Source organism: Carassius gibelio, chromosome B12 (assembly GCF_023724105.1).
Source record: "Carassius gibelio isolate Cgi1373 ecotype wild population from Czech Republic chromosome B12, carGib1.2-hapl.c, whole genome shotgun sequence".
Classification (NCBI taxonomy): domain Eukaryota; kingdom Metazoa; phylum Chordata; class Actinopteri; order Cypriniformes; family Cyprinidae; genus Carassius; species Carassius gibelio.
This window is the reverse complement of record NC_068407.1, coordinates 11,583,408-11,598,143: the sequence shown is the minus strand read 5'-3', so window position 1 is coordinate 11,598,143 and position 14,736 is coordinate 11,583,408. Positions and strand designations below refer to the sequence as shown.

General features: G+C 37.7%; 1 protein-coding gene across 4 annotated transcripts in view; it reads right to left on the bottom strand.

Moving 5' to 3' along the window:
• mpp7a (MAGUK p55 scaffold protein 7a) overlaps positions 1-14,736 on the bottom strand; it is a 119,464-nt gene that overhangs the window by 3,955 nt on the left and 100,773 nt on the right. For all 4 annotated transcript variants that reach the window (XM_052571632.1, XM_052571634.1, XM_052571631.1 and 1 more), the window contains 4 exons: positions 13,273-13,353; positions 10,109-10,202; positions 6,857-6,965; positions 2,887-3,030 (listed from right to left, as the gene is read on the bottom strand). In XM_052571632.1, coding sequence (XP_052427592.1) covers positions 2,887-3,030; positions 6,857-6,965; positions 10,109-10,202; positions 13,273-13,353 — 428 coding nt within the window. The remainder of the gene's footprint in view (positions 1-2,886; positions 3,031-6,856; positions 6,966-10,108; positions 10,203-13,272; positions 13,354-14,736) is intronic.

The following is a 14,736-nucleotide window of genomic DNA, read 5'->3' as shown; positions in this document are numbered from 1 at the left end:
AAAAAAAAAAAAAAAAAAATCCTCCATTTTTAGCTTATGTTTCCATTTCTCATTATGACTATTTAATGCCAGACAATGAAACCCTCTGATGACATTTTTATGAAATTCCAAGTTTTTTTTTTTTTTGCTACTCCTAAAAGGAGAATGGGTGATATTTTGATTTTCTACAGATTAATGTTATACAAGTGATACTAAAAGGGAGAACAATAGAGTGGAAGACTGGATTCACAGAAACAAAGGGATGCCTGTTTTCTTGCACAGAGCCGACAGTGCTCAAGTTCATGGTTCTAACAGACACAGCGTCTCTCTCTGGGAAAGAAATACTGCAAAGTCCGGGATAAAATATGTCTGGGACATTTCATCAAACACAATTTTTCTTACGTACCTATAATAGGCTGAATCTTGGTGCCTTTAACACTGTCAGGGTCTATAATGCACTTTTGCCAACTACAAAGGCTTTCTTTTTCCCTTGACTAGTACCAACAGTGACCTGTTGAAAGCAGGCAGAAGTTGCTGAGGATTGTGTGGACAGCTTTTGGTACAGTTCCTCTTATAACAGAGATAGCCAGGGCTACATTCCCACTGACAACGGCCTAATCCTTGAGCTTTCGGGGAATTTAAAACGTTGGGGAGTACAGTGTGGTCTAATCACACATTCAGTGGTTTGAATTAATGTGACCAGCATCTATTCAGTTTCAAACTTGTTGAAATAAGAATAATGAAATAAGTTTCTAGTATAAGTTTGCGAGCATGTGTATTAGGGCTGTACAATATGTCAAACTAAAATGGATATTGGGGTATGGTTTAACGCGATGGCAAATATCGAAGGCTGTGATTTATTTTAATATGTGCACTGCTGATATCAAGAGTGAAGCTTGGCATTGTTCATGTACATGCAAGCAGTTCATGATACAGTGTTTCAGCATCACTTTTGAAACTGTCAGCGCATATATTTCTTGATGGCAAAGCACAAAACACATGCTCAATAGTTTAACATTTCAAAATAAATAAAAAAAATTAAGACAAAATGTAATAAAAATTCAATATTTTTATAAATGGTTATTTTACAGTACAAAAGTACTCTTACAACATAATTCTTATACCTCAAAATCATATATAGTCATATTGAAAATAATCATATCCCACTGTCAAAAACAGTGGAAACATGGCCTCTCAAAGCTCAAGTGGAAAGAATTTTTTTCCCCATTTCTGGTTACTGAAAGAGGTTTCAGTAAAAATGTTTTCACGTTTTTCCAAATTGTTTAACCCTAAAATGATGATATGCTTTTTATATATATATATATTTTTTTTTATTATTATTGAAAAATATACATTTTTATTATTATTCTTTTTTTTGTATGCATATGCACTACCCAACAAAATTCCCACTAACAAAATTCTTCCCTAAAAATAGCTATTCAAATTATCTGGTGAAAATCTGGGATCCTTTGATTTTTCACTTCATGAGCATTTTACAATTTCTTCAGAAAAAATAAATAAATATCATCATACAAACAGAGACTTGTAAGTTAAGAACTTGAAAGTTTGTTTTAACTTGAAGAAACTGTAACATAAATACATTCCTTAAATATAATGATAGTACTACTACTAAAATTCTCATTAATAAAGCTAAATCACTAAATCACTTTATTAATATTAATAGTTTTATTAACTATGAAAAAAATCACTATGTCAGTTTATTTCCAATATTGTGCAGTCCTGTGTCCTAGATGAACTGTTGGTACACATGTGACTGAAAGTAGTTGCTTCTATGAAATCATAATGACAAGGACACTATGCTGCCAAGAAGCACCTTCCTTCAGATGAGGCCGAGGTCCAGACTCTTTGTGGTTATTAAAAAAAATCCTAGGATGTCTTTTGAAAAGTGTATCGGCATCCTGTTCAAATCATCCAGACCCCCCCCCCCCCCCCCAATGTAAAGTACTTTGAGTGTCAAGGAAAATGTAATTCATTAATAATAATATTTATTATAATGGATAAATAGAGCAAAGCTGATGTGTTAAAATGATTAGTGCTGGCAACAATTTGCTACTGTCTTATATCCTAATAAAAGGCAGAAAAAAGCCCATTAAAATAACTTTAAAATAATTAGCATCTAGCTGAACCATTGTGCAAAGTTGCCACGAGTGACTGTTGCTGGTCTGTGTTGTGCGAAAGATATATATTATGCATTGCATTTGAACACTTGTTGGGTCAACAGGTTAACAGGTGAGCATGTGTTTGGAGCTCCTAACCAAATTTGACATAGAATGTCTCTGCAGGAACAATCGGCATCAAGCCATCTCTGCGTGTGGTGGAGTCGGGTTCCTGGGGTCACTTATCCTGTAGCAAGTGCGCTTGGCCCCGGTGCAGACACACAGCGAGATACACAGGAAAGAGCTGAGCTCTGGGAAAGTCATTAGATACCCCGCATATTCAACACCATATTGCACACACACATAGCACAAACTAATGGCAGGACAAGAGTAAGGGTCTGGTGTATGTCTTAATTGATTTCATGTATTTTTTTTGAGTGCAGTCATACAGGTGTAGTGTGAGCTCATGAGTCTCATATCAGGTTGATGCTCAGGGGAGCGGTTACACAAACACATATACACATGAGGTGCACACACACACACACACACACACACACACACACACCTTAAATCTCTAAACCCGGATTTGTTTGCAAGGTCCAGAAGGAAAATGACTATAATAAAGGATGTGAATGTTGCCAGTAAGTGATTAAATCTATTTCTTATTTCACCAAGAACTATGTGAGATAGTGGAATGAAAACTCCATGAACATGACCTAATACCCTAAAATGACCTACTGAGAGAGAAAAGTGACAGACTGAAGTCAAAGCTGTGTGTGGTGTGTATTACCGAAAAGGATTTGGACGAGTTCTTATCATCTTTGCCTGAGATGACTTTTGCGCTCTTCCTGGTCTCTCTCAGACGCTCGATGGATGGAGGCTTCACAAACACTACATAGGGCTTGAACTCAGCTGTACGAAGATGCTTTAGTGTCTGATGGAGAGAGAATGTGGAAAAAAAGGGGAGAAAGATAAAGAGAGCAGGGTGAACCGCAGTCATTAAAGCAGCATCACTCATGCTATCATGATTTAGTTTGACATTGATTCTTCTGTACATTATTACTGTTAGTCACAGTTACATTTTGACAGAAAACAGAGCAGCTGATTCACACTGAGCTCAACTGATCTGACTCCATGAGTGAAAATAAAACTCTTTGGTCAGACACATTACACTTCAGGTAGTCGAGATCCTGATGAAATCTTCAAAACAATCAGACCACTGAACCTCACCACATTTTTCATTTGGAGATGTTTTTCAACTGACTAAATTAATCATTGGTTTTAAAGCATAACGTAAAGTTTTGTAGCATTTTTCCACAATGGCTGTGATCTAGTTCGGAAAATCACCATCATTTCCACCGTTTTTCTAACCCTATAATTAAGAAGCCTGTTTTTGCCACTGTACATTTAGGGGATCATTCATTCAAAATTTAAACATGTCAATGTCATTTACTGTAGCAAAATGTGGCCAAGGCTGTTAAGCTGTATAATGGCAAAAGATCAACATAAAATTATCACCAAGTAGTCCACACTTTTTGAAACCAAATCATAGAGCATATCTGAATTGGCAGTTGTTGTATTTAAGATGATTGCCATATCAGATTTTTGCTTCAATTTGGAGGAAAAAATTGCTTAATTTTGTATAGATTTATAACATAGACTGTATAAAAACATGGATGTAGCGTCTGTGACGTCACCCGTAGGTTTATGAAGGTTGGAGCGGGCTGTCACCATCTTGGCAGCCCGTCACTCCCAGATAATTGAAAATGGGCAAAGAGGCAGGAGCTAGTCGCTGAAACCACGTCCACCTAGCTCGACGGTGTTGACAGCAGCTGCAATCCACCTGGCACTCAAGTGGCCATGCCCTTAATTATGCAGAAATTTAAGGCTTAATATAATTCAAACGGATGAGTTATAAAAAAAAAATAAAAATTCACCCCCCTCAGAGTTGTCATGAAGGGCAAAATTTGCTTTATAGACCTAAATAAGTTTTTGAACCAGTCTGTAAACTTTTTCTGCTTTAAAGATGGGCATTTTAACAAGATGAATCTATGGGATTGAATCCCTTTTACAGCCAGCCTCTAGCGGCCAGTTGTCGAATTACAGTTGAAGTCACCTTTGTGTTACATTTACATTTATGCATTAGCAGACGCTTTTATCCAAACGGACACTGCATTCCGGCTAAACATTTTTATTTTATTTTATTACCAGTATGTGAGTTCCCTGGGAATTGAACCCACAAGCTTTTTGCGCCCATTATGTAATGCTCTAAACACATATATATACATACACACACACACACACACACATATATGTTATCTCTCTCTCTCTCTCTCTCTCTCTCTCTCTCTCTCTATGTATATATATATATATATATATATATATATATATATATATATATATACACATACATACATACATACATACATACATACATATATATATATATATATATTAAACGCACACACACACACACACACACACACACACGTACAGTGCCATTAAAAGCTTTTTGTCAACATCCCGTTTTTTGCATATTTGTCAGACTGATTCAGATCATCAAACAAATAATATTTCACAAAGATAACCTGAGTAAATACAAAAGGCAGTTCTGAAATAATGATTTAATTTATTAATGGAAAAAAGATGTCCAAAACTGCCTGGCACTATGTGAAAATAATAGTAATTGCCCCCTAAAATCTAATAACTTGGTTGTGTCACCCTTTGCAGGAACAACTGCAATCAAGCATTGCACATGGCTGTGGATTCTTTCTGGCCCACTCTTCTTTGCGGATTTTTTTTTAATTCAGCCACATTGGAGGGTTCTGGAGCATTAAAGGTTGTTTTAGGTCATGGCATAGCATCACAGTGTTTAGGATCATTGTCCTGCTGCGTAACCCAAGTGCGCTTGAGCTTGAGGTCACAAACTGACGGCCAGACATTCTTATTCAGGATTTTCTGATAGAGTGCAGAATTCATGTTTCCATCAATTATGGCAAGTCTAGCAGGTCCTGGAGATGCAAAGCAGCCTCAAACCATCACACTTCCATCACCAAGTTTGACTGTTGGTATGATGTTCTTTTTATGAAATGCTGTGTTGGTTTTAGACCAGCTGTAACGGTACACATGCCTTTTAAAAAGTTAAACTTTTGTTGCATCAGTCCACATAATATTTGCCCAAAAGTCTTGGGGATAATCAAGATACTTTTTTTTGGCCAATGTGAGACCAGATTTTCTGTTCTTTTCGGTCAGCAATGGCTTTTGCCTAGGAACTCTCCCATGGATGCCATTTTCGCCCAGTATCTTTCTTGTTGAGTCATGAACACTGACCTTAATTGAGGCAAGTGAGGCCTGCAGTTCTTTAGATGTTGTTCTGGGTTGTTTTATGACCTCCTGGATGAGTCTTCGTTGTGCTCTTGGAGTAATTTTGGTAGGCCGGCCACTCCTGGGAAGGTTCACCACTGTTCCAAGTTTTCTCTATTTGTGGATAATGGCTCTGACCGTGGTTTTCTGGAGTCCCAAAGCCTTAGAAATGGCTTTATAACCCTTTCCAGACTGATACATGTCAACGATTCGGTTTCTCATCTGTTCTTGAGTTTCTTTAGATCGTGGCATGATGTGTTGCTCTTTAAGAAATGCTTCACTTTGTCAGACAGGTTCTATTTAAGTGATTTCTTGATTCAACAGGTCTGGCAGTAATCAGGTGAAATCAGTTAAATTTAACTCCGCTTCCTAAAATAATGTGGTCAATAACAGTTCTTTCATGATTTAACAGGAGCAATTAATTTTTCACATAGGGCCAGGTAGGTTAGACAGCTTTTCCCCCCCTTAATCATCATTTAAAAACTGCAAGTGTATTCTGTATTCTTGAAATTGTAAATTCTTCTGGTTCCATCTTTCAACTGAGATTGGAGAGCCATTGTCTCTTAATGTTTCTGTAGAGAAGCAAAGACCTTTTTTTAAATTCTCATTTTTTGTATTCCGTGGACTAAGATTACAGCATAAGGATTTGAAACGACATCTCTGGAACGAGTAAATAATTATTAGAATTTTCACAAATATCTTACTCCATTAAAGTTGTCTGTGCCACTGAGCTGAACGGGAATGCTAACAGATACAATTATCTCCTGGTATTACAGACTTCACAAATATATATATATATATATATATATATATATATATATATATATATATATATATATATATATAGAGAGAGAGAGAGAGAGAGAGAGAGAGAGAGAGAGAGAGAGAGAGAGAGATAACATATATAGGAAAACTATAGGAAAACAAGAACCAGAAGAATGTGTTTCATAATACAGATAACCATGTCATTGGCTCATTTTCTCTCTTTCACTACTCAAGAGAGAAGCCAGGCTCAGACCACCAAGGTAAGATGTCTGAGGCAGAGGTGACGGAGGTCTTCCAATGATTTCAGTGTGGACACTGATACAGTTCTGCGTAGACTCCACCAACACTACACTACTCTCTCAGACTAACACTAAGCCTGAAGAAATCTTCAAACGTGGGACAATTAGTAGAGATGCCATTAGATCTCCCGCTGACCTGAAGACCAAGAGGATGAGTGCAAACTGAGTGCACACACACAGCACACTGAACTCAGAAAAGATCCAGGGGGAATAGTGTGGAATGTCACACCTGTTAAAGGGGGGGAAATAAATCTGGAACAGAGACTGAAGAATGGAGTGACGCAGAGGGAGGTAAAATGGAGAGGCAGAATGTGTATCTGAGGAGTTACTCACATGTGGCTGTACGTCTAGAAGGCACACCTTGTTCTTGGACAGGATTGAACGTACAGAGTCGAAGCTCGTCCCATAGTAGTTTCCCTTATACTCTCCGTGTTCAATGAACCTGAGGCATAGGAAAAGACGGGAAAAAAACAGGAGAGGTTTGATGTAATGATTGATGGCTCTAAATGCAAAAGCAATGCCCGTGGGTCTACGTGACCCCACCCTAGAATACAAAGAGAAGTCAATGGACAGGATAATGACAGGAAACTCATAACCCATTATTTACTCCCAGCCTGTCCTGATGCTTTCAGTGTAAGAGGCTGCTTAGACATGCACTGTGTGTTCACCATCACTCGCATTCTTCCCCACATGGCGATTCCAGACAGTCTGACACAAGGCTCTTTTATATAATCTTCTATGTTACAGTTTAAATCAGTAACACCTGTTTCCTTGCAGCACAGTCAGGCTTGAATGCCAACAGCAAGAGTAACTTGACTTCCTGAGAAGACAAAGACAAACAAACACTTTTCCAGTATTTAATCTGCCTCTCGTTCAATCCAATCCATTGATTTTCCCCCCCAATCAGCGTCACAGAACACAGAAGTGTGTATTTTTAGGACATCCGTCTTAGCAAGAAATGTGGAAGAATATGGAAAGTATTCCAGAAGAGCGAAAGAGTCTTGCGACAGCACGGTGTTGTAATGTTCCATGAATATTTGGTTATGCAACTCAGGCCACTAAAATTACCACTACTAAAACTACTGGTGAAATGTTCTTTATACTGAATGTACAGGCTTCTTTATTGTTCCCCAAGCATCAATCCAAATGTCAACAAGTCTTTAAAGAAGTGAAAACTATAAGCATGCTCACAGTTCTGGGCAGCAACCTGTGATTGGGTGATCATTTTTAGAAGTTAACGTGACTCCCTGCCACTCTTCTCCTGATAGACATGTTTTAAAAGCCTGTGCACTCTTTCATTGAAGGCATTTTGCTGGTGAGCCAAGGTGATTTAGTTGGGTGCTAAGAGGTGGTTTGGTGTTGTTAATGTTAATGTGTTAATGTAGGGTTACCAGGAATTCCTAAAATGACTACATTTTAATTTAAAGGCAAATGTGCTCAAACAGGGCTTCTGTGTTGTGACATTTGTTGTCATGATGCAGTGCATGTTTTGGATGGTGGGGTGGAGGCTGCTTCTGTGGTTTTTGGGTTCATTTAAATGCTGTTTTTAGCCCTGAGTAGGGTTTTCCAAGGGAACACCAATGTCGTGTTTGCACATGAATTCTCATTAGGCATTTTCTCACTGGAAGGCAGACTGATGAACTACTTGTCCAAAAACTGGTTTAAAATGTTCTTAGAAATGTAATCTTTGTATTTATATTGGTTTCATATGTTTTTCGAAAACATTGAAATCATTTTCATGAAATTTAATGACTTTAAAATGTCAAGTGGTATAACCAAACAGAATATATTTTCCTTGAATTCTGAACACAGTATTCAAATCTTAGTCATCCTGAATTTTTTTTAAAAAGTGTTTTAACATTTCATAAAGCAGTTTTGCGAAAACATTTCCCCCCCAAATAATAACATATACCAATTATGTGATAACAATTTATAATATTATATATGGTATATGGCTGCGTTGACCTTGGACCTCAGAAAACACAGTGGACCAACACCAGCAGATGATATGGCACCCCAAACCATCACTGACTGTGGAAACTTTACACTGGACCTCAAGCAACGTGGATTGTGTGCCTCTCCTCTCTTCCTCCAGACTATGGGACCCTGATATCCAAAGGAAATGCAAAATTTACTTTCATCAGAGAACATAAATGTTGACCACTAAGCAGCAGTCCAGTCCTTTTCGAAGCGAGACACTTCTGACGCTGTCTGTTGTTCAAGAGTGGCTTGACACAAGGAATGCGATAGCTGAAACCCATGTCTTGCATACGTCTGTGTGTAGTGGTTCTTGAAGCACTGACTCCAGCTGCAGTCCACACTTTGTGAATCTCCCCCACCTTTTTGAATGGGTTTTGTTTCACAATCCTCTCCAGGGTGTGGTTATCCCTATTGCTTGTACACTTTTACTACCACATCTTTTCCTTCCCTTCCCTTCGCTTCTCTATTTATGTGCTTGGACACACACACACACACATATACATATACATATATATATATATATATATATATATAAAACATATAGTATGTTATTTAACATATACAAAACATAACATTAATTAATAAAGAAATATTAAAAATTATGTTTTTTTTTACTAAAAATGAAAATTATAAGTCTTTGTATTTGTGAGTTGCACATTTCATGCATTTTTAAATAAATGAATAGTTCTTGACAGATTTTTAATAATTGGAAGAGAAAATGCTGAGAAGGGGGAAACATTTTTCTTTCCATCCCTGTTGCAGTCCCTCGTGCCCACCTGCTTGAGCTTGCTCGTTCTCAACATTGATAATTGTGGTTTACTCCATTTGATGTACATTTCACCACAGAACAAGCCACTGCTTGTTTTTTCCACCACAAGGCAGTTAAAATGCCAGGTTTGCTGGCGAGGTGACATTCTATTCGCGTTCCTGTTGTGTTGTTTTACCCCCTGATGAGGGGCTGGAGAAAAACATCTATCACCAGGCCATCCATACAAATCTGAGCTTACGAACCACTGGGTAAAAAGAGTCTGATCCCCCTCTCTCGCTCACACACACACACACACACACACACAGACCACCTGTCAACACCCTCTCACTCTCGCTTACAGAGAAGGGATCTGAGCCCACATCATGCTGCTACACAAGTAGCACACACTCACACACACAATTTGCTTGAAGGAAATGGAGTGGAAAAATGAAAGAATAGTGGGCAGCTGAAAGGCAGAGCTGGTGAATGTTTGCCATAGCTTTTGAGACAGACGACATCAGTGAAAACTGTTGTGCACTGTTTTGACTGGGGTGCTGATTTACTTAAGTTCAGTCAGGGCCCTGGACGATGTGTTGAATACTAACTGGCCACAGAGGCTCCGTCTCTCAGATTTATATCTGTCCCACTGTGGAGTGTTTGTGTCAGGGTTACGGTTGAAATAATTACAATCCTGAGAATAAAGGAAGCGGTCCACTAACCTTCAATGATTAATACTGACTATTTGATCTCCACGGTAAATGTTCACATCCCAAATCCAAATCACAGAAGATCGTTCATATACTCGTTCCAAATAATACACACCAGCAGTGTGTTTCAATCTAAGGATGGTAACTTACTTGTGGTTCTGAATGTCTGCCTCAAAAAGGTGTTTGGAGATAAAATTATACTCCACTCCATCGCTTTCCTGATGTCTTTTCGATCGAGACGTGTCTGTGAAAGATAAGGCAAAGTATTTAAGGCAAAGCATCGGATTTTGTATAGTTTCACACTGAAAGATTGAATAGAAAATGCTAAATCTTTTTATGAAAAGATTTTAAAACACTTGCCAATTTAGCAAATGGTTACAGAGAAAAATTGCAGTATGTGTTTAAAAATCACCTCATAAAATGGACTTGGCAAGACTGTGAATTGGGGCAAAAATCTGGGCAAAAGCGGTAGTGTATTCTCGCTTTCACAAAACACAAGCCCATCCACATTTAACTGTAGCACATCCACATTACTGGAGGGAAAAAATATCTACTATAGCTTCAGAAACCTAAATATAGTTAAATTAGGGCTGGATTTCTTAAACTGGTTGTGATTAACCAGCTCATGATTCAGAACAGTAAAAGACAAATACAAGAACTGGCTCAAGAGAGTCAATTGTTTTGGGAATTGGGCTACATGCATGTTTCAGATTCACTAAACAGAACTGGTTCATAGAGTCAACTGTTCATGAAATCAACTACACTGGTCACACTATACAGTATCTTCTACATGAACATTAAGAACAGTCCAGGTATAGTCCAGGACAGGAGGTGCTTTACAGACAAATTTTCACAGAGCCACTAAAAATATGTATTAACATAAAACCATCATAAGATTTTAACAATCAATACTAGGATTATTGTAATTATGCAATTAAAAGGATTACATTTAATCTGAAAAACAATATTTATACCCAGCCCAAAGTGGCATTAGATACCATTTCCCTAACTGAAAGAAAACGCAGTGGATTCCCGGCACGGTTTCTTAGAGCACTGTGGTGGAATAACTTAATGGTTAAAGTGCTTCAAGAAGAACATGTGAAGAAATGTTCATTACAGACATTTCCTTGATTAAAGGGAGTTTCCCCGTAGGCACTTTATTTCCCACTTAATTTTATTTAAAGTAAACCACCTCTCCAAGGTCTGACGCCACACCCACCGTGTCTGTCTTGGCTCACCTCACCACAAGGCTTCATAAGGGCAGTGTGAGTGTAACGGTGCTTGTAAAGCCCCAGGAGCACACTGTACAGTACCAGCACTGAGTTTACTCTGTCCCTCATTAGCCCCATTCCTGCTTTTAGCTGCTTATAAACTCCTGTCTTTAAATCAGTCGGCGCGTGCCAGTCCAGCCAGCACGGCTCCGCCAGGTACAGCCAGGGTCAGAGTATGCAGTGTGGAGAGACACAGCGGTGTGCTTAACGAGAGTCAGAGAGGTCAAAGGTCACTGTAGAACACACCTCCGACAAATCGTCTGCAAGCCTCCAGCAGCACCAAAACAAACTATTAAACTTTATCACCATTTCAGCTCGCCTTGTTCCAGGTTTTTTCTTCCTCTGCTTTTTTTTCTTCTGCTTTTCCAAGGCCCCTACTGAATTGTCTCTATCACTCTATCTATTCATCATAACATATATTGGTAATTTTCCTGTATTTTTTTAAATATATAAACACATTACAGTTCAAAGTTTTTTTTTTTTTCTTTTTTAAGAAACTAACTTTCATTCAGCAAGAATTAATTAAGTTGCTTAAACTCAATGTTAAAGTGTAAAGACATTTATAATATTATGGAAAAAAAAGCTGATCTTTGAACTTTCTTGAAAAAGGTTTCCCACATAAATATCAAGCAGAACAATCATTCTTAATTGTCATAACGATAAACCATGTTTCTTTAGCACCAAATCAGCATATCAGAATAATTTTTGAATGACCATGTGACACTTGCAATATTATTTCTCCTATTTGCTGTATTTTGGTTTGAAAATTACTATTTGCTGTATTTTTGATCAAATAAATGTAGCCTTGGTACGCATTAGAGACTCCTTTAAAAAAAACACAGACAAAAATCTTTCAGCAGCAATGCACAATTGGTTATAAAATGAATGGACAAGAGGCTGTCTAATTTGTATCTTTAGTTTGTAAGTGGACACCTATTCCTATAGATAAAGACAGAGGGAGAGAGAGGAGAGAGAATGTATGGGCTGGGTGGGATGGGAGTAAATTATTAGTTGCCCTCAACCCATCACATATTTGATGAAGAGGCATCCCCCTCTCATGATGACAGCCCACCACAGACATAAGATAACATGTTATTATACCTCCAACTGCTGGTGCTCACAAAAAAAAAAAAAAAAAAGTTACTCCCTTGTACTGTTGAAAGAAATAGAATATATTTCATCTGGCATTAGCTTTGTGGCATAGGAAATGTTTTTGGTGTGGCAAAAGAATTTGAATTTCATTCTAAGATCATGGAAAATAGCAGTAAAAGTTGGAGAGGAGACAAAATGTTCAAGTGCTCCCAACTAATCGTATTCTACAATCTCACTAGCGCTGCTGCCATGACTGGTTTGCATTTTAAAATACCCAGTTGTTGGAAATGTGAAGCAATAGTTCAAGTTGGTCTCCTTAAAAAAAATTTAATAGAAATATTCAATGTTTAATCACTCCATATTAACAGTGAGAGTTGGAGTTGGCAGGACTGAAATAAAAGGGGAAAGATGACCAAAAGGCACTTTCAATACAGTCCCTTTCCAAGAATCCATCCCTTTAATCTAAATCATTTGTTAGGTCTGAGAGGAGCCGGGCTACATAATACAGACTAATGCAGGGGTCACATTTGTGAGCAATTAGCCAGCAATTAAGGCAAAAACTTTAAATAGGATTTCAATACCAGTGACATTTCAAAGAGTCAGAGCCTAAATCAGACACATCTATTAAAGCCAAACTCGAATGTAACAAACATCCAACTGTTATATCAACAGTCACAGGTTTTCTGGCAACTGTCTCTGAACTACTTCAAATTTTCGAGCTCCGTCTCTCACTTTACTGCTTCTAATTTCTCCACAGAGTCGGCCTGTATTGCAGGCTTATTTATATGTCTGGTGTATTTCTCTGGATTGTGTGTTTCTGGATGCTGGAGGGAGGGAAGGGGACAGAGGAATGTGTTGAGTAGAACTGACGAGGTGAGAGAGTCATTGTCACAAAGGTAAAAATCAGTCTCATACTGTCACACAAAGGCACACACATAAGGAAGGACTTACGTGGGATGGTGACACTGAAATGTTGTGGATCGGATATCAACAACTTCCTTTTGAGCTCATTCAAACCAACACTAGTAGGACCTAGATAAGCAAAACAGAGAGAGACACAAACAAAGTCCATTTATATGTTGCTTAACTTATTTTAGCATGTTGCTATTTTTCTTCTATTGTAGAATTTCTATTTTTGTCAAAAAACACAGAAAAAAAAAGAGAGACTTTTTAAGAATTAAATGTTTTATTGAAAACACCCTACTGTCCAAAAGGTTGGGGTAAGACATCAATACTTTTAAAGTCATTCTATATAAAATAAATCCTGTTCTTTTGACATTTTATTTGTTATAGAATCCTGAAAAAAAAGATCAGTTTCCACAAAAATTTTAATCAATACAATAAACTTTTCTTGAGCACCATATCAGCATATTAGAGTGATTTCTGAAGGATCATTTCACACTGAAAAAATCATTTTAAACTGCAATTTTCACATTGTTCTTTTTTTTTTTTCTTTAATCAAATAGATGCTGCCTTGGTGAGAATAAGCTGATCGACCCCAAACCCTTGATGGGTAGTGTAGACAAAAAGTTTAAAGTGTATACAAAATTACCGTAAATTGGATTACAAATTTAACTCACTGTAGTCAAATAATTGTTTAAAAAAAGTACAGCTATTTAAAACAGTAAAGTTGTTAAGTTGTATTTTATTGAAATATTTAGATTTTTACTTTATGCAGTATACATAAAAAAAAATATTACTTAAATGTCACTGTACTACCCAGTCCAAGCATAGTGAACACATCCATTTCACCTCCTTGCAACTCTTTTTCACTACAAGCCCTGAGCTGTTCTTTCTGTAGTCACAGAGTCTGCGCCACATACGCAGCAAAAATACACAGCAATAGAGATTTGATCCCTCCATGCACGTCAAGGCCCTGTTAAAGACAGGCCAAGATTCACACTGTATAATGCGGAGAGTCAAGCGTGGTTTTTCTATTAGCCGTTAATGATTGCTATGAGACATGCACAAATCAAAATCTATATATTAGAGAACACAAAACAGCTGTATTTCCTATTAGCTGGGAGAATACACATTTTCATTAGAGGCATCCTACACTTTCCAACACACACATGACATCATGAGAAGCCCATGACGGTGCAAAACGTGCTATCCTTATTCCACTGTGATAGAGGAGACGAGCAAGATGCTGATTTATTACGGTGAGGAAACAGAAGATTATTTCTTGTGTTTCAGGGTCACTGAGTAATGTGGAGCTCCTGTTTGAGAGCCATATGTAAAAACTGTGTTTATGTGTGTATATATATAGGTGGAAAAGGAAAAAAGTACACCGCAATGCATGTTTCCAACCAGCCATATTTCTTACGCAAACGCTCCTTCCCCTTAAAAGCACCCACAAACTCAAACAGTCTTTATTTTCAGGGGATGTTAATCTCCAGACCCCACTAGGCTCTG